Source organism: Salmo salar, chromosome ssa14 (genome assembly GCF_905237065.1).
Source record: "Salmo salar chromosome ssa14, Ssal_v3.1, whole genome shotgun sequence".
In the NCBI taxonomy this organism is placed as follows: Eukaryota; Metazoa; Chordata; class Actinopteri; order Salmoniformes; family Salmonidae; genus Salmo; species Salmo salar.
Genome location: NC_059455.1, coordinates 93,759,324 through 93,780,373, shown reverse-complemented (window position 1 = coordinate 93,780,373; position 21,050 = coordinate 93,759,324). Strand labels below are relative to the sequence as shown.

The window sequence follows — 21,050 nt, the reverse complement described above, 5'->3', positions numbered from 1 at the left end:
ACCCAAAGCTACTAATTATATGCATATTCTAGTTTCTGGGCAGGAGTAATAACCAGATTAAATCGGGTATGTTTTTTATCCGGCCGTGAAAATACTGCCCCCTATCCATAACAAGTTAAAGCATAGATTACTTGATGTGAAAAATACATAATAGGGTCTGTTTGTATGTATGTCTGTATTGTCTAAAGACTATACCGTACCCACGTCTAGCTAGGACTCCCCTCACCCCGAAAGCGCAACTTCTTGCCGTTATCTTATCACTAACACATTTACCACAGTACAATTAATGGTTCCTACAGAGATAGACTGTGAATAAGGGAACTCACAAGTAAATACATTCATGATTTCTTATTCCAAATGGGCGGTGGTTGGTGTGCAAAGTATTATGATTCCTGTGAGAGTAGTTTCCAAGCGTATCCAAGTGTTGTGTATCTCTTTCTCTCTCTCTCGCTCTACCCCTCCCTCTTTTGGAAAACAAGCCGTCATATTTTGTCAGTCCACTAGGGACCTTTGTCTCATATAAAGGGTGTATGTTTATTCTGTGTAATTATTTAGTTAGCTAGTAAATAAATGATTATTAAACCAATAGTGGTGTAGTACTGAATCATGTGCAAGGCTGGGGGTTTTGCAGATGCATGAGGTTACGACAGTTCAGAATGAAGATATGATAAGAGGTAATGATTAATCAGATGACTGTTTATCGATGTAATAGAGTTTAATTCAGGAGATGGTAACTCTTTAAACAACCTCTTCCGTGGTGCCCCAAAATCCTAATGCATTATATATATATATATATTTTTTTTTCCCTTCACATTTTCAAACAGTACATTTATATTTTCCAACGGCGCTATTCATTTGGGTGAGATTTTTTTCTTGCCTGAGTCGCGTCGTTTCACTGCCAAAAATAACATGAAACCATCTAGTGTTCAGCGAAATAACAACACAATGTCAAATACAGGTAGCCTAGTCAAATAATTAACATGATTTTTTTTGTATGCAAATTAACACAAGCTTACGGACAATGTCAAAAGTGATATAGCGAAGCACCTGAGTGAGTTGGGTGCGCAATTACGCAGGTACTTTCCCGAAACGGACGACACAAACAACTGGATTTGTTATCCGAAAACTAAATGCAGACTGTGTGTGGAAAATGAAATAAGACTGAGACTCTCTCCAATGAAAAAATAAGGTTTTATATGTAAGATGGATAAATAAAGAGCAAAATTATTGATTATTATTATATTATTATTATTTGTGCCCTGGTCCTATAAGAGCTCTTTGTCAGTTCCCATGAGCCGGGTTGAGACAAAAACTCACACTCATTCTTATGTTTAATAAATGTATCGTATTGTATAGTGTGTGTGTGGCAGGCTTACAATGATGGCAAAAAAACAACATTTGAGAGTGTGCTGACCCTGCTGCTAGAGGGGGTACGCAGCTGGGGGTTGAATGTTTGAAGAGGTAGGGGACTATAAGAAGTTTGGGAACCACTGGTCTAATGTGATTTCTCATGTTGAAGACAGAGCGTTTCTACACCTTGTGGCCCTGCAGAGGCTAGACCTGGCCCATAACCAACTCACCACCATCTCAGTCCACATGTTTTAGGGACAACCTCTCAGCGCTACACCTGGATAACAACCTAATCACGACTATCATCCCCTCTCTGGATCTATATGTAGTGAACTTAAACCAACAACAAAGTACTTGATCTAAAAGCTGTTCAGCCCCTCTTACGTTTTACCAAGTTGGAAGGAGTTGTATATTGGTAAGAACAACTTTACTTCGTTTGAATCGAGGAAATTATCAGACATGTCCGTAGGGCTGAGGTTGCTGGATGTATCCCAGAATCATTTTACATTTTAGTCATTTAGCAGACACTCTTACCCAGAGCGACTTACAGTAGTGAATACATTTCATACATTTTTTTTCTTCTTCTCTCCATACTGGCCCCCCGTTGGAATCAAACCCACAACCCCTGGCATTGCAAACACCATGTTCTACCAACTGAGCCACAGGGAATCCATTGGAAAGGTTCCAGGCATCACAACAGATGTTCTTCCTAACCTTCAGAATTTAAACCTCTCCTACTGTGGCCAACATGGAAGCATGGAATGGGATGTAGGCAGACAGGTCTTTTCTGGGTGACATATACTTGCTAGACCCGAGTGGCGTCCAGATATCCTTAGAGGATATGAGTATGGTACTTCAAAGCTTCACCAATTCTTTGTTGACATCTCGGACACTTTTTCTAATTTAAGGAGAAAGACATCCTTTGCTATAAAAGTGGGCAATATTGCCTGTTACATATCTACTCTGAGTGTACTTCGACTGGAAAAATATTTTTTTGAATTGCTGTACAGGAATTGCTGTAGCCCCCCCCAAAAAGCTTGATTTATCAGACATTAATATGTCTGATCTGTTTGAGTCGTTATTTAGATCCATTAAGCAGCTGATAAATCTAAGACTAAGCCACAACAAGCTATAATCTGTATCAAATGCCATAAGGAATCTCCCAACTCTAAATTTCTTGGATGTCAGTTTCAATAATATCAATACTCTGGATTGCTCAGATTTTGCCAATCTAACAGGACTCATACAACTCGTCCTTTACCACAATAAGATGTGCCCTCCAGGATTTGAAGGAAGGACCTTTTTTTTCACCTTTATTTAACCAGGTAGGCCAGTTGAGAACAAGTCCTTTATTTAACCAGGTAGGCCAGTTGAGAACAAGTCCTTTATTTAACCAGGTAGGCCAGTTGAGAACAAGTCCTTTATTTAACCAGGTAGGCCAGTTGAGAACAAGTTCTCATTTACAACGGCGATCTGGCCAAGATAAAGCAAAGCAGTTCGACACATACAACAACACAGAGTTACACATGGAATAAACAAACATACAGTCAATAATACAGTAGGAAAAAAATGAATGAAAAACCTTGAATGATGCTTTCAATAGAGACCCTGCAGTTGAATGGAAATAAGCTAAACCCAATCAATAAAGAAGACTTCGAAAGTTTACAATCACTCAACAGTTTTGCTTTTATTGACAATCAAATTACCAGTATGGAAAATGGGGAAATTGAGGGATTGGTCAACCTTACAACCCTCACTCTGGCTGCAAATAAAATCCCTTCACACATACACTACCGTTCAAAAGTTTGGGGTCACTTAGAAATGACCTTGTTTTTGAAAGGAAAGCACATTTCTTGTCCATTAAAATAACATCAAATTGATCAGAAATACAGTGTAGACATTGTTAATGTTGTAAATTACTTTTGTAGCTGGAAACGGCAGATTGTTTATGGAATATCTACATCGGCGTACAGAGGCCCATTATCAGCAACCATCACTCCTGTGTTCCAATGACACGTTGTGTTAGCTAATCCAAGTTTATAATTTTAAAAGACTAATTGATCATTAGAAAACCCTTTTGTAATTATGTTAGCACAGTTGAATACTGTTGTTCTGATTAAAGGAGCAATAAAACTGTCCTTCTTTAGACTAGTTGAGTATCTGGAGCATCAGCATTTGTGGGTTCGATTACAGGCTCAAAATGGACAGAAACAAAGCACTTTCTTCTGAAACTCGTCAGTCTATTCTTGTTCTGAGAAATTAAGGCTATTCCATGTGAGAAATTGCCAAGAAACTGAAGATCTCGTACAACGTTGTGTACTACTCCCTTCACAGAACAGTACAAACTGGCTCTAACCAGAATAGAAAGAGGAGTGGGAGGCCCAACTGAGCAAGAGGACAAGTACATTAGAGTGTCTAGTTTGAGAAACAGACACCTCAGAAGTCCTCAACTGGCAGCTTCATTAAATAGTACCCACAAAACACCAGTCTCAATGTCAACAGTGAAGAGGCGACTCCGGGATGCTGGCCTTCTAGGCAGAGTTGCAAAGAAAATGCCATATCTCTGTCCAGTGTCTGTGTGATTTTGCCCATCTTAATCTTTTCTTTTTATTGGCCAGTCTGAGATATGGTTTTTACTTTGCAACTCTGCCTAGAAGGCCAGCATCCCGGAGTCGTGATCCTGGAAGAGATCCCAGACCAGCAGCTCTCTTCTTACCACCGCATGAGTAGGCTGCTAAAGAAACAGACCGACCTGAGCTGGCTCAGAGCAGGGGTGCACACCGGGGTCTTCTGGCAGAAACTCCGGGTGGCTCTGGAGACCAGGGACTCCATCCTCACCGGGGTGGAGAGACAGTGACAGACACAAACTAAGTGTAATAACCTAGATGTTCTGAACTTTATCGGAAAAGTTATGATATTAACATGACAACGTTATAGACAAATGTCCATCCATTTTATATGAATTCTGAATTTAAAATTAATTAATTAATTAAATTAATAACATTTTATTTTTGTGTCAAATTGTCGATTGGCAACCAATCTCGTATGGGATTAATTGACACATAAACAAACATTACAATAATTCACTATGGTAATTAAATGATCATTCTCTATAATTAGAAATTCATCTAATATACTTGAATTAAGTTACATGCCTACCCATCTAGGTAAATATTGAACAAAATGTGAGTAGGCCACTGGAAAAAAAAGTTTTAATTTTCTTAGCTTTGCCTAATATCATTGGTGTTTTTTTTATTCATGTATAATTATTACAACAGTGTCCTACCTTATTTTCGGTTGTTAATTTGTGCAGGGAAATCCCTTTTGACTTGTAATGTTCTAATGTTCATGATGAATAAAAGTTTGTAAAAGTTTGTCAGTTATGCTTCATTTCAACTAGCAAGCCACTTGTTAGCTAATACTAGCTAGCTGACAAGCTAATGAAGATAACTAACTAATGCTAGCTAGCTGACAACCCAATGAACATAATGAATGCTAGCTAGCTGACAAGCTAATAAAGATAACTAACTAATGCTAGCTAGCTGACAACCTAATGAACATAACGAATGCTACCGTGCTGACAAGCTAACTAGCTGACAAGCTAACGCAAAACACTCAGATGAAGATGGGTAACTAAGCTATCAAATCAAATCAAATTGTATTTGTCACATGCGCCGAATACAACAGGTGTAGACCTTACAGTGAAATGCTTACTTACAAGCCCTTAACCAACAATGCAGTAAGAATAACACATAATTAAAGAGCAGCTGTAAATCAACAATATCTTGCTGGTTTGCTAGGTTAGATCCACATGATGATCTTGATGTAATTTTAACTCCACCCACTATCCATTCAGCCTCTATGATTACAACGAGGCAAGCATAACGATGCAAACCTCCAGGACAGATGCAAACCTCCAGGACAGAGCCACCCCCCCACCCCCACACACGACAAAGCACCATCTGACGTCACAACTTCGGTCTGTAGAGTGGCAAGTCTACCACTAGAGGGAATGTCATCTCTATAAATGCCATCTCTATAAAATGTCAAGTTCACAACACTCTGTAACTTCAAAAGCCTGTCTGCTATGGAAACGTAACCACAAGTACAGTGATTGTAGACTTGGAAACATTTATGAACACTGTCTGTGGTGTTGCCTGTGGTTGATGTTGAAAGACTCACAGGGAGTGTAGCCATCTCCTGTGGCTTCCTCTGCTCATCCACCTGCCGCAGAACCTCAGATATACACACACACAACACAATGATGTTGCAACTCATTTTTTTCCCCACGAGGATTGTTTACGTATTTATATTACATTGAATTATATTATGTGAAATATTAGTCTAGGGTGGTAGTTGGATAAGGAGCGTCAGCGTTGAGCTCACTGAACTGTTGAATGGCCACTATCAGAGATGTGCTGTTTTGCTTACGGAGTGGTCATAGAGTGGAGTTTCAGGGTTAGAGTAGTCTAGTCCACCACCCGTCTCTGTCTGTCTGTCTGTCTGTCTGTCTGTCTGTCTGTCTGTCTGTCTGTCTGTCTGTCTGTCTGTCTGTCTGTCTGTCTGTGTCTGTCTCTCTCTGTCTGTCTCTGTCTCTCTCTCTATGTTATGGTTGATATGTTGGTTTAGGGTCAGGGAACTCAGGGATAGCGGAATACTGATTGAAGCAGAGAATTGGCATGCAGTGGGATGAACATGATATCTGTGTAGTTATCATGCTCTATAGTGGTGTATGCCTGAGTATGTCTACTGGATAATTGCATTACTCAATCAGGAATGTCCTCGAAAGCATTACAGGCATTGCAGCAATAGATTGGTAATCTGTAGTGCACATAGAACATATCTACCACTTCTTAGATTTGATTTCAATGAGAATGACAGATCTATAACACACATTTCTATGTGAATTTGTCCAAAAAGGTAGACATTTCAGCTTTTAATGGAAACGCACCCTAGCAAGCTATTGTTGCATCTATTTTCTATGCAAACTTTCTAAATGTCGACAACAACAAAAAAATCGCTGGACAAGTTAACCGGAAACATAGCTACTGATTCTACTCATAACAAGCCCACCCCAGTGAGTTCTTCCAAAGTGGGTTATTGCGTTTTTTCCTGGACACACCTACAATTATGTGAATTATGCTCCAAGTGACAACGGCAAACTGAGACGGAGTTGTGGGTGGCGACACAGACAAGAGGTGTTTCTGGGTCATTCACGTGTGAAATAATTACAAAACAGCTCTGCGTGAAGTTGGAGATAGAGAAACTTTCTCGGTGCTAGTAATTTCGTTCGTGTCTCGGTCCGCTTGCTATTTATTTGCAACTATTCGGTAACACATGCAGCGTCAGGATACTGGTGACGATTGAGAGCAGTTGGTAGAGAGAGAGAGAGAGAGAGAGAGAGAGAGAGAGAGAGAGAGAGAGTGGGCGTCCGCGACTCTGCTTCTTGCCAGGGGTGTCATTATTAGTCCAAAACGTTTTGGAACGGAACTCGTTTACTCCAAACGGGAAACGAGAGTTTCTCAATAGGCACATTTAGGTAGATCCTTCCCCGTTTCGTTCCATTTTCTTCCGTTTGGTTTCTAGTGAATACACCCCTGGCAACGCTCCGAAATCACAAGTGAGACGCTCAGCTAAACCAAACCTAATCGAATTGAGACTTATCATATGGTTCAAACAGAGGACTTACTTCCCGGGACAGAGAACTATTTGGAGCCGAAGTCATGAAAGCACAGGTGGCAGAGTAACCGCAGGACATCGAGGTAATACATTTTACCCCCGGTTCTTTTTGTTTACACTGTAGTGTTTACAAGGAGTTAATATAAACTCCCCCATGGGATTGAGATACGACTTCTGATTTAATATAGTCAGCAGCCGTCTCAACAGTTATGTCACATACACCGGATAGGTGCAGTGAAATTTAGTTTTACATAGTCAGCCATAGTACAGTACCTCTGGAACAAATTATGGTAGATGCCTTGCTCCAGGGCATATCGACAGATTTCCCCCTCCACCCACAACCCTTGTTGGCTCGGGTATTCGAACTAGCGACTTCTTGGTTACTGGCCCAATGCTCTAACCGCTAGGCTACCTGACACTCATGTAATGCCTTATAGGCAGCCCAAGTTTAAGATGTTATTTATACCCAAGATAAACACTGAATGTTTAGCAGATGTTACCGCAATAACATCTGTTAAACACGTGTATGTGACCCAATACAGTTTGATTTGAGAGTTATTACTTTAAAATACACAATGTTGACAACAGTGTTTTAACACTGTTAAAATAAAATCAGTCTCACTCACATGTGATCTTTTGTCACAATACTGTATGTCATTTAGATGTGGGTCAAGTTGCAGGGAGACAATTCACTCAAATAAGTACAAATCTGAACACAAATCAGTAGACTGGTGTGGCTACAGTGTATCTAATTATTGCAGCCAAGGGGCCAACACGTTTATGTTAAGGTCTTTTCATATCAGTTGAAAACTAATAGGTGCTTTCAATATGTCACGTGAATATCATCAGGGGAAAAAGAGCACAGCTTTCTCTTGATCTCACATTAAATGTAGCGTGTACTCGACAGCAATGGACATGGCACTTGTGATCATACATACTCATGATCTCTGTTCAAAAGTAGAACACTATTTTAGGGAATAGGGTAGCTTTTAGGATGCGGCCCTGTGTTTCTACCTGTAGCTGTACAGCCTTGTGAGCATGTCAGAGTGGCTGGTTTTGACTCAGCAGCTTGCAGCCTTAACTCTGTAAAAGTGTACCAATGATGTGAAACAGTACACTGTGCCCCTGATGAATTTATACATTTTCTGCGATTGTCCAATTTGATCTTCCTCTCTCTCTCCTTTCCCCTTCCGTCTCTCTGTTTCCTTTTATAGACTGTTCTTTGCTGCAGTCTTTCCTCCAGACACTCTCTCTCTCTTTTGTCTTCCATTTCCCGTACCCGCTTGGCTTCCCTTCTCTGGTTCTCTACCTGCACCTCTATCCCTCCTTCCATCCATCCGGCCATCCATCCTTCCTTGAGTCTCTCTCCATCCGGCGGCGCTGCCATCATGCGTCGGTTCAGCTCCGAGGGGTCCCTACTGAATATGGACTTCCTGCCGTGGAAGAAGGTGGAGCTGAAGGACCAGAACTACCACAGCCGGGACGGGGAGTCAGGCACCTACACCCCCCACCTAGGGGAGGACGAACTGGATGGGCGAACCACCTCTCTCCCCCCCACACCCATCATCCTGGAGCCTGAGGCCAGCCCTGGGAGGACAACGGGGAGGGGGGAGCTGGGCAAGGAGCACAGCGTCAGCGTGGAGAACGTCACCGAACTGGGGAAGCCAGAGGGTAAGGGTCATCTGAGAGTGGTGAACCTCAGTGAAGGATGCAGGGCGTACAGTGACGGCCAGTTGGCGCCAGCGACTTCGGATAGCAGCACAGAGAGCGTGGGCAGGCACGACCGGCCTCCGCCCTCTCCCTCATACTCAACCTTTGACTCCAGCCCCTTCTCCTTCAAGTCACAACAACGGTCCCAGGCCAGAGCCAAGCTGTCAGCAGCCAAGCTACATCTGAAGAGCCTGTTTGGGCAGGTAAAGAGTGAAGTGGGAGGTCAGGGTCACTAGAGGAGTGGTCTCTGACAGTGTGTTTGGTATTGGATGTGTTAGGCTACTGTATGGCAATGAATAGCTTGTGTGAGTGATGGCTTTTGACTACTTTAGTTCTAATTTAGTTCTAGCTTAGTTCTACATTAGTTCTAGATCTACATTAGTTCTAGTTCTACATTAGTTCTACATTAGTTCTAGTTCTACATTAGTTCTACATTAGTTTTAGTTCTACATTAGTTCTAGTTCTACATTAGTTCTAGTTCTACATTAGTTCTACATTAGTTTTAGTTCTACATTAGTTCTAGTTCTACATTAGTTCTACATTAGTTTTAGTTCTACATTAGTTCTAGTTCTACATTAGTTCTACATTAGTTCTACATTAGTTCTACATTAGTTCTACATTAGTTCTAGATCTACATTAGTTCTAGTTCTACATTAGTTCTACATTAGTTCTAGTTCTACATTAGTTCTACATTAGTTCTACATTAGTTCTAGATCTACATTAGTTCTAGATCTACATTAGTTCTAGTTCTACATTAGTTCTACATTAGTTCTAGATCTACATTAGTTCTAGATCTAGTTTAGTTCTACATTAGTTCTACATTAGTTCTAGATCTACATTAGTTCTAGTTCTAGTTTAGTTCTAGATTAGTTCTAGTTCTAGTTTAGTTCTAGCTTTACCACTGAGTGAGCAGAGTTTGCACATTTTAGACCATTTCATTGGAGTCTGGTGAAATCTCTACCCCTCCCGGGGCACAGGAGAAGCTAAACAAATGCACCTCCTGTAGTGTCCTGCACCCCCTGTAGTATCCTGCACCCTCTGTAGTGTCCTGCACCCCCTGTAGTATCCTGCACCCCCTGTAGTATCCTGCACCCCCTGTAGTGTCCTGCACCCCCTGTAGTGTCCTGCACCCCCTGTAGTGTCCTGCACCCCCTGTAGTATCCTGCACCCCCTGTAGTATCCTGCACCCAGTGGTGTAAAAAGTACCCAATTGTCATACTTGAGTAAAAGTAAAGATACCTTAATATAAAATGACTAAAGTAAAAATGAAAGTCACCCATTAAAATACTACATGAGTAAAAGTCTAAAAGTATTTGGTTTTAAACATACTTAAGTATCAAAAGTAAATGTAATTTCAAAACTAAACAGAAGTATCAAAAGTCAAAGTAAAAGACTGAATATGAAATTATTTATACTATCTCAACTGCACACATTTACTTTTTTAGTCATATATTCAAAATTTGATTGAAATTATGTGTAACTCATTAAGCGCTCTTAAAATCCATAATTTTATCCTTTGTGTAAAAGCATCTGCTAAATGGCAAAACCAATGAATACCAAGTTTGGTAGTGGCAAGTCCTTCTCCTATTTCTCATGTATGTTGGCACACACACTGAAATCAACTACGTCTTTTCCAGAGGCAACGTTGGATGTTTTCTTATGACGACGATGACGCAAAAATATTGCTCAAACAGAACTTCCTTAAATGATATCTTACGATTGGGTCTAAAACCAAGGAGGTCATACCACTGAGGTGTGTGTGTGTGTGCTGCCTGCCTGCCTGTTAGTGTGTGACACATGCCGATGATTTAAAATTGGAAGTAAACTAATCGTGTCTCTATTTTCAGAGTCCCCATTCGTCACACCCCAACCTGTTTAACCCAGAACAGAAAGACCGGTAAGCTCATCAACGTGCCTGGGCATTGCATTCCGATGGTAATCCAAAGTAAGTTTGGGGGAAAAAATGTTTTGATCGTCAACGCTGATGTCACTCGGATATACCAAAATATCCTTGTATCCTTGTCACTTCATTGGTATTCAGTAACTGTCTTAGTAATCGCTCCACACATTTCCTCCACTGTGGGCAAAAAGCCTGGGGACAGGGTTTCTTTCTAAGAGGAAGATGTTGTCTAAGGCAGAGTCCCAGGCCAAATAGCACCCTATTCCCTATGTAGTTCCGTATGGCACCCTATTCCCTATGTAGTTCCAGACGGCACCCTATTCCCTACGTAGTTCCGTATGGCACCCTATTCCCTACGTAGTTCCGTATGGCACCCTATTCCCTACGTAGTTCCGTATGGCACCCTATTCCCTACGTAGTTCCAGACGGCACCCTATTCCCTACGTAGTTCCGTATGGCACCCTATTCCCTATGTAGTTCCAGAAGGCACCCTATTCCCTACGTAGTTCCGTATGGCACCCTATTCCCTACGTAGTTCCGTATGGCACCCTATTCCCTACGTAGTTCCGTATGGCACCCTATTCCCTATGTAGTTCCAGAAGGCACCCTATTCCCTATGTAGTTCCAGACGGCACCCTATTCCCTACGTAGTTCCGTATGGCACCCTATTCCCTACGTAGTTCCAGACGGCACCCTATTCCCTACGTAGTTCCGTATGGCACCCTATTCCCTATGTAGTTCCAGACGGCACCCTATTCCCTACGTAGTTCCGTATGGCACCCTATTCCCTATGTAGTTCCAGACGGCACCCTATTCCCTACGTAGTTCCGTATGGCACCCTATTCCCTATGTAGTTCCAGACGGCACCCTATTCCCTATATAGTTCCAGACGGCACCCTATTCCCTATGTAGTTCCAGACGGCACCCTATTCCCTATGTAGCTCCAGACGGCACCCTATTCCCTACGTAGCCCATATGGTTCTTGTCAAAATTAGTGCACTATACAGGGAATAGGATGTAATTTCCCTGGTCAGAAGTAGCGCACAACATAAGGAATAGGGTGCCATTTGGAACTACATAAGGAATAGGGTGCCATTTGGGACTACATAGGGAATAGGGTGCCATTTGGGACTACATAGGGAATAGGGTGCCATTTGGGACTACATAGGGAATAGGGTGCCATTTGGGACTACATAGGGAATAGGGTGCCATTTGGGACTACATTGGGAATAGGGTGCCATTTGGGACTTCATAGGGAATAGGGTGCCATTTGGGACGTACAGTTAAGAAGTTCCGTTTGGAAGGATGCCACCGGTTGTAATGATACTGAGCCATCCAGTTGTGGAAATGAGGGTGGTGTCATCATGGAATCAGATCCACCAACACATACTCTTGTCATCTCCCTGTCTCTCTCTTTCCCTGTCTCTCTCTCTCTCTTTCCCTGTCTCTCTCTCGCTTTCCCTGTCTCTTTCCCTCTTTCCCCTCTCTTTCCCTGTCTCTCTCTCTGTCCCTGTCTCTCTCTTTCCATCTCTCTCTCCGTCTCTCCCTTTCCCTGTCTCTCCGTCTCTCTCTCTCTCTCTCTCTCTCTCTCTCTCTCTCTCTCTCTCTCTCTCTCTTCCCTGTCTCTTTCCCTCTCCTTGTCTCCCCATCTCTCCTTACCCCTCCTTTCTCTCTCTGTCTCTTCCTCTCTTCCTTCCTCTCTCTTTCCCTTTCTCTCTTTCCCTCTCTCTTTCCCTCTCTCTCTCATTCTCTTTTGCTCTTTCCCTGTCTCCCTCTCTCCTTACCACTCCCCTCTCCCCCTCTCTCCCTGTCCCTTCTTCTCTCCCTTCCTCTCCAGTGCTAAAGAGCAGCGGTCTCGCCTCCCGTTCCTTTGCCAATGGAGTCAGATGGGCCACAGCAAGGCCAAGTTCAGCCGGGAGGAACTGGATAAGTGGGCTGAGTCGCTGGACGCCCTCCTGGGTAGTCAGAGTAAGTAGACTAGGCCACCCTCCTGGCCAGTAGACTAGGCCACCCCCCTTTGGCCAGTAGACTAGGCCACCCTCCTGGCCAGTAGACTAGGCCACCCCCCTTTGGCCAGTAGACTAGGCCACCCTCCTGGCCAGTAGCCTAGGCCACCCTCCTGGCCAGTAGACTAGGCTACCCTCCTGGCCAGTAGACTAGGCCACCCCCCTGGCCAGTAGACTAGGACCCCCTCCTTTGGCCAGTAGACTAGGCTACCCTCCTGGCCAGTAGCCTAGGCCACCCTCCTGGCCAGTAGACTAGGACCCCCTCCTTTGTCCAGTAGACTAGGCCACCCTCCTTTGGCCAGTAGACTAGGCCACCCCCCTTTGGCCAGTAGACTAGGACACCCCCCCTTTGGCCAGTAGACTTGGTCACCCTTCTGGACAGTCGGAGTAAGTAGACTAGGGCCCTATTCATTACTGCACACCGTAGCAAAGGTTTTTTGTTTTAAACGGAAAACTAAAATCATTCGCCAGCTACTTGATTAGGTTCTAGAGGGGATAGGTATTAAAAAAATATACTAGAATGAGGAGAGGAAGCAGTGTGGTAGCTCCACCCCCCCCCCCAAGTCTATGAGCCAATCGTCTCCTTCCCCAATTGGAAAGATATGTAGTACACCTGCCAATTTATCCAAATGTCCAATGTAAAAGACAGTATTTTATGTTTTTAAATAATACGAGTTCTACATTTGCTTCATGAGTTATGCATGACCGCAGTTAGATTCCATATGTGTTATTTAATAGTTTTGATGTCTTCGCTATTATTCTACAATGTAGAAAATAGTCCAAAATGAAGAAAAAACCCTTGAATGAGTAGGTGTGTCCAAACTTTTGACTGGTACTGTGAAATAACTTGTAAATGGGGCTTTCTCCATTCTGATTGTTTGAGAATGTAAATGGGGCTTTCTACATTCTGATTGTTTGAGAATGTAAATGGAGCTTTCTCCATTCTGATTGTTTGAGAATGTAAATGGGGCTTTCTCCATTCTGATTGTTTGAGAATGTAAATGGGGCTTTCTCCATTCTGATTGTTTGAGAATGTAAATGGGGCTTTCTCCATTCTGATTGTTTGAGAATGTAAATGGGGCTTTCTCCATTCTGATTGTTTGAGAATGTAAATGGGGCTTTCTCTATTCTGATTGTTTAATACTGTTCAATCAAACTTCAACCAAAGGTTGATCTCATTTGAGATCACTTCCACACTGCCACATAAGGCTGCATGATATTTTTACCAAATGTTGCAATTGCGATTTGCCAGTTCCACTTTGATTTAGAAGATACTGTTACACAAACAACATGCTGATTTAGGCCTACACCAGCACTGGTATCAGGCTGTATTAGCTAGCAACATTTTACTCTGACTCAGTACATTTATTAGCTAGTCAGCTAACTAGCGATTAAAATTAGCTGCTAACATGATTTAGTGACAACTTGCAAAGAAAGTACAAACTAGCTGTTTGCAGATGTAAGAAACACAAACTAATATTTGAATTATTTACATTTACATTACATTTAAGTCATTTAGCAGACGCTCTTATCCAGAGCGACTTACAAATTGGTGCATTCACCTTATGATATCCAGTGGAACAACCACTTTACAATAGTGCATCTAAATCTTTTAAGGGGGGGGGTTAGAAGGATTACTTTATCCTATCCTAGGTATTCCTTAAAGAGGTGGGGTTTCAGGTGTCTCCGGAAGGTGGTGATTGACTCCGCTGTCCTGGCGTCGTGAGGGAGCTTGTTCCACCATTGGGGTGCCAGAGCAGCGAACAGTTTTGACTGGGCTGAGCGGGAACTGTGCTTCCTCAGAGGTAGGGGGGCCAGCAGGCCAGTGGTGGATGAACGCAGTGCCCTTGTTTGGGTGTAGGGCCTGATCAGAGCCTGAAGGTATGGAGGTGCCGTTCCCTTCACAGCTCCGTAGGCAATCACCATGGTCTTGTACCGCTGTTGTAACAGTTTGTGGTCCTTATCACGTACGGGTGTTTCCATTAGCCTTCCATTTATAGTTACATTAAAAGAAAGCTTTGAAAGAGAAAGCGTCTTTGTTAAACGCTTGGAATAGTTTTCTTGCTTTTCTAGTGATGTTGTTGTCAGTTAAAAGGTAAGTTCTAGGTTGCCATGGCTACACATGCCCCACACAGCATACATTGTTAGGTATATGGAGCTCCCGAATGGTGCAGCGGTCTAAGGCACTGCATCTCAGCGCAAGCGATGTCACTACAGTCCCTGGTTCGAATACAGGCTGTATCACATCCGGCCGTGATTGGGAGTCCGATAGGGCGGCGCACAATTGGCACAGCGTCGTCTTGGTTTTGCCTGCGTAAATAAGAATTTGTTCTTTATTAACTGACTTGCCTAGTTACATAACAGTTATAGTCCTACAGGAATCTGGGACATTGGAAAACCCGTTTATGCTTATAGGTAGCCTGTAGACACAGGCCACATGTCTCAATGGCTGAGTTTAGACAGGAAGTCCGATTCTGATCTTTTGCCTAATTATTGGCAAAAAAGAGCTTATCTAATTGGCTGCATTTACACTTGTCTTTTGACCAATTGTCCCTTTTCAGATTCGGATTCAAAGCATTATTGTCCATTCTTATAGAATGGAAATGTCTATATTTACAGAGAGTCTTAAATGACAAAATCGTAAATGCATACACTTAAATACTATCAGTCTACTCTTATTAGAAATATACACTTCTATCTAGGGATTGTCATATAGATCAATTGAAAGTAGTTTTCTCACTGAAAGCAGTTACTTTATATGATTTACATGCGCGTGCGCGCACACACACACACACAAACACACATACAGTGGGGGAAAAAAGTATTTGATCCCCTGCTGATTTTGTACGTTTGCCCACTGACAAAGAAATGATCAGTCTATAATTTTAATGGTAGGTTTATTTGAACAGTGAGAGACAGAATAACAACAAAAAAATCCAGAAAAATGCATGTAAAAAATGTTATAAAATGATTAGCATTTTAATGAGGGAAATAAGTATTTGACCCCTCTGCAAAACATGACTTAGTACTTGGTGGCAAAAACCCTTGTTGGCAATCACAGAGGTCAGACGTTTCTTGTAGTTGGCCACCAGGTTTGCACACATCTCAGGAGGGATTTTGTCCCACTCCTCTTTGCAGATCTTCTCCAAGTCATTAAGGTTTCGAGGCTGACGTTTGGCAACTCGAACCTTCAGCTCCCTCCACAGATTTCCTATGGGACCTTAATGTGCTTCTTCTTGAGCCACTCCTTTGTTGCCTTGGCCGTGTGTTTTGGGTCATTGTCATGCTGGACTACCCATCCACGACCCATTTTCAATGCCCTGGCTGAGGGAAGGCGGTTCTCACCCAAGATTTGATGGTACATGGCCCCGTCCATCGTCTCTTTGATGCGGTGAAGTTGTCCTGTCCCCTTAGCAGAAAAACACCCCCAAAGCATAATGTTTCCACCTCCATGTTTGATGGTGGGGATGGTGTTCTTGGGGTCATAGGCAGCATTCCTCCTCCTCCAAACACGGCGAGTTGAGATGATGTCAAAGAGCTCCATTTTGGTCTCATCTGACCACAACACTTTCACCAGTTGTCCTCTGAGTCATTCAGATGTTCATTGGCAAACTTCAGACGGGCATGTATATGTATTCTTGAGCAGGGGTACCTTGTGGGCGCTGCAGGATTTCAGTCCTTCACGGCGTAGTGTGTTACCAATTGTTTTCTTGGTGACTATTGTCCCAGCTGCCTTGAGATCATTGACAAGATCCTCCCGTGTAGTTCTGGGCTGATTCCTCACTGTTCTCATGATCATTGCAACCCCACGAGGTGAGATCTTGTATGGAGCCCCAGGCCGAGGGATATTGACAGATCTTTTGTGTTTCTTCCATTTGCGAATAATCGCACCAAATGTTGTCATCTTTTCACCAAGCTGCTTGGTGATGGTCTTGTAGCCCATTCCAGCCTTGTGTAGGTCTACAATCTTGTCCCTGACATCCTTGGAGAGCTCTTTGGTCTTGGCCATGGTGGAGAGTTTGGAATCTGATTGATTGATTGCTTCTGTGGACAGGTGTCTTTTTACAGGTAACAAACTGAGATTAGCAGCACTCCCTTTAAGAGTGTGCTCCTAATCTCAGCTCGTTACCTGTATAAAAGACACCTGGGAGCCAGAAATCTTTCTGATTGAGAGGGGGTCAAATACTTATTTCCCTCATTAAAATGCAAATACATTTATAACATTTCTGACATGCGTTTTTCTGGATATTTTTGTTGTTATTCTGTCTCTCACTGTTCAAATAAACCTACCATTAAAATTATAGACTGATCCTTTCTTTGTCAGTGGGCAAATGTACAAAATCAGCAGGGGATCAAATACTTTTTTTCCCCCACTGTACACACCACTCTAATATTAGTAATATGTATACAAGATCCGAGTACACAATCTGGAATACGTAGTGTATACAGATTGTGAACTTAAGGTTGCTCAACCACTTAGTTAAAGGTCAATAGCTAGAGGTTCTGGAAAGCATGCAGTGATTGTGGTAGCCAAGCTTAGTCTGACAGTCTGCACAACTTTAACACGACATACAGGCTGTTTACGAGGATAACTTTAACATACAGGCTGTTTTACGAGGATAACTTTAACATACAGGCTGTTTACGAGGATAACCTTAACATACAGGCTGTTTACGAGGATAACTTTAACATACAGGCTGTTTACGAGAATAACTAACATGACATACAGGCTGTTTCCGAGGATAACTAACATGACATACAGGCTGTTTATGAGGATAACTAACATGACATACAGGCTGTTTACGAGGATAACTTTAACATACAGGCTGTTTACGAGAATAACTAACATGACATACAGGCTGTTTACGAGGATAACTAACATGACATACAGGCTGTTTATGAGGATAACTAACATGACATACAGGCTGTTTACGAGGATAACTAACATGACATACAGGCTGTTTACGAGGATAACTTTAACATACAGGCTGTTTACGAGAATAAATAACATGACATACAGGCTGTTTACGAGGATAACTAACATGACATACAGGCTGTTTATGAGGATAACTAACATGACATACAGGCTGTTTACGAGGATAACTAACATGACATACAGGCTGTTTACGAGGATAACTTTAACATACAGGCTGTTTACGAGAATAACTTTAACATACAGGCTGTTTTACAAGGTATTGTTGATATGCTGCAGTGGCCACACTTGTTCTAGACATTGTGAATTCTCTCCTCTGTGTGTGTCACATACATGCGCATTAACTTGTTGCCCTGTCTAGCCCAGCCATTGACGTGTTGTAACCACTGTGTCCGCAATCTGGGGCCCTTTTACATTTCCTCACTCAGTCATCCTCTTTGCACAAAAATATGTTGCAACCCAGTGTCTAAGCAAAAACAAGAAGTGAAAGAGAGAGAGAACGAAGTAGAGGGATGGAAGGAGAGAGAAAGAAGTAGGGGGGAGGGAGAAAGAAGTAGGGAGGGAGAGGGAGAGAAATAAGTAGGGGAGGGAGGGAGAGAGAGGCAGTATGGAGGAGATGTATGTCTGACTGATTTTAGATGGCAATAATGAAAATGTAGTGAAAAAAATCCTATGATTTGATTTTAGGACTTTTACAGTCTGTGCATACATTGGTGAGAACAAGTATTTGATACACTGCCGATTTTGCAGGTTTTCCTACTTACAAAGCATGTAGAGGTCTGTAATTTTTATCATAGGTACACTTCAACTGTGAGACGGAATCTAAAACAAAAATCCAGAAAATCACATTGTATGATTTTTAAGTAATTAATTTGCATTTTATTGCATGAAAATAAGTATTTGATACATCAGAAAAGCAGAACTTAATATTTGGTACAGAAACCTTTGTTTGCAATTACAGAGATCATACATTTCCTGTAGTTTTTGACCAGTTTTGCACACACTGCAGCAGGGATTTTAGCCCACTCCTCCATACAGACCTTCTCCAGATCCTCCAGGTTTCGAGGCTGTCGCTGGGCAATACAGACTTTCAGGTCCCTCCCAAGATTTTCTATTGGGTTCAGGTCTGGAGACTGGCTAGGCCACTCCAGGACCTTGAGATGCTTCTTACGGAGCCACTCCTTAGTTGCCCTGGCTGTGTGTTTCGGGTCGTTGTCATGCTGGAAGACCCATCCACGACCCCCCTTCAATGCTCTTACTGAGGGAAGGAGGTTGTTGGCCAAGATCTCGCGATACATAGCCCCATCCATCCTCCCCTCAATACGGTGCAGTCGTCCTGTCCCCTTTGCAGAGAAGCATACCCAAAGAATGATGTTTCCACCTCCATGCTTCACGGTTGGGATGGTGTTCTTGGGGTTGTACTCATCCTTCTTCCTCCAAACACGGCAAATGGAGTTTAGACCAAAAAGCTCAATTGTCTCATCAGACCACATGACCTTCTCCCATTCCTCCTCTGGATCTTCCAGATGGTCATTGGCAAACTTCAGACGGGCCTGGACATGCGCTGGCTTGAGCAGGGGGACCTTTCTTGCGCTGCAGAATTTTAATCCATGACGGCGTAGTGTGTTACTAATGGTTTTCTTTGAGACTGTGGTCCCAGCTCTCTTCAGGTCATTGACCAGGTCCTGCCGTGTAGTTCTGGGCTGATCCCTCACCTTCCTCATGATCATTGATGCCCCACGAGGTGAGATCTTGCATGGAGCCCCAGACTGAGGGTGATTGACCGTCATCTTGAACTTCTTCCATTTTCTAATAATTGCGCCAACAGTTGTTGCCTTCTCACCAAGCTGCTTGCCTATTGTCCTGTAGCCCATCCCAGCCTTGTGCAGGTCTACAATTTTATCCCTGATGTCCTTACACAGCTCTCTGGTCTTGGCCATTGTGGAGAGGTTGAAGTCTGTTTGATTGAGTGTGTGGACAGGTGTCTTTTATACAGGTAACGAGTTCAAACAGGTGCAGTTAATACAGGTAATGAGTGGAGAACAGGAGGGCTTCTTAAAGAAAAACTAACAGGTCTGTGAGAGCCGGAATTCTTACTGGTTGGTAGGTGATCAAATACTTATGTATTCAGTCTCTCACAGTTGAAGTGTACCTATGATAAAAATTACAGACCTCTACATGCTTTGTAAGTAGGAAAACCTGCAAAATCGTCAGTGTATCAAATACTTGTTCTCCCCACTGTATTTACGTGCTGTATCTATGTAAATGTTTCTAAGTGTGTGTTTGCATGTCACTATTGGCCAATGGTGTGTACTTGGAAGTCACTGTATTGGCCAAGTGTGTGTGTGTACGAGTGTGTTTGCATGTCACTGTATTGGCCAATGGTGTGTGTGTGTGTGTACAGTATGTACGTGTTTGTTTGCATGTCACTGTATTGGCCAAGTGTGTGTGTACGAGTATGTTTGCATGTCACTCTATTGCCCAATGGTGTGTGTGTGTGTGTGTGTGTGTGTGTGTGTGTGTGTGTGTGTGTGTGTGTGTGTGTGTGTGTACAGTATGTACGTGTTTGTTTGCATGTCAGCGTATTGGCCAGTGTGTGAACATCCCATCTGTCTCCTCTTCCTCTCTAGTGACGTCCTAAATGTGGTGTACTTTCATAAACCCTAATACTCCTCCCCCTCTCTCTCCCCTCTCCAGCCGGTGTGTCTGTGTTTGGAGCATTCCTTCGCTCAGAGTTTAGTGAGGAGAATCTGCAGTTCTATCTGGCCTGTGAGCAGTACAGAAACTCCTCCAACAACTTCAGCCTGCACAGACGGGCCAAGGAGATCACTGTCACCTATATCGAGGCGGGGGCACCGCGAGAGGTATACAGACTTTTGTCTATACATTGACCGGGCAGGCGGGTGGGCCTGTTTCTGTCTGTGGTCCTCCCTGCCTGTCTGACTGGCTGACTTGTCTATCTGTCAGTATCTCTATCCATCTACCAGTATTATGTTGCCATGGTTATCTTTCCTATCTACTACAACCTGTATGGAAGTGTGTTTATTAATCAGTGTCTTCTTAACTGAGCTGGAACCAGTTCATTCTCTCGCTCTCTTTTCTCTCCTCGCTCTCTTTTCTCTCTTCTCAGGTGAACTTGGACAGTAAGACCAGAGATCTAACCACACAGCTCCTACAGGCCCCATCACACACCTCCCTGTCCCACGCCCAGAAACGCATCTACTCCCTCCTGGATACAGACTGCTACCCTCGCTTCCTCCAGTCCACCATCTACCTCACCCTGCTGGGCCAGGCTGACTAGAGACTAAGGGCTCCATTCAATCCATATCGCTGAAGTTCAGCACTATAGCGCAATTTGAAAATTTTAAAGGCAATGTTCCCGCGTTCGCGGACACTGCATTTCACGTTAAACGCTACAGCATATTTTGTCTCAATCTCTGAACTTCCACAATACAAAATGATTGGAGACCTA

At 43.0% G+C, this 21,050-nt stretch overlaps 1 protein-coding gene and 1 pseudogene across 1 annotated transcript; both read left to right on the top strand.

The window, feature by feature from the left end:
- Window positions 1–1,449: 1,449 nt before the first annotated feature.
- On the top strand, window positions 1,450–4,207 carry LOC106570685 (receptor-like protein 9b; annotated as a pseudogene).
- A 2,274-nt stretch (window positions 4,208–6,481) lies between these two features.
- On the top strand, window positions 6,482–21,050 carry LOC106570678 (regulator of G-protein signaling 1). Its single transcript, XM_014143149.2, has 6 exons — window positions 6,482–7,112; window positions 8,244–8,942; window positions 10,587–10,636; window positions 12,477–12,607; window positions 20,276–20,442; window positions 20,709–21,050. Exons 2-6 carry the CDS (start codon window positions 8,418–8,420, stop codon window positions 20,877–20,879), a joined length of 1,044 nt encoding a protein of 347 aa, XP_013998624.1. The 5' UTR covers window positions 6,482–7,112; window positions 8,244–8,417; the 3' UTR covers window positions 20,880–21,050.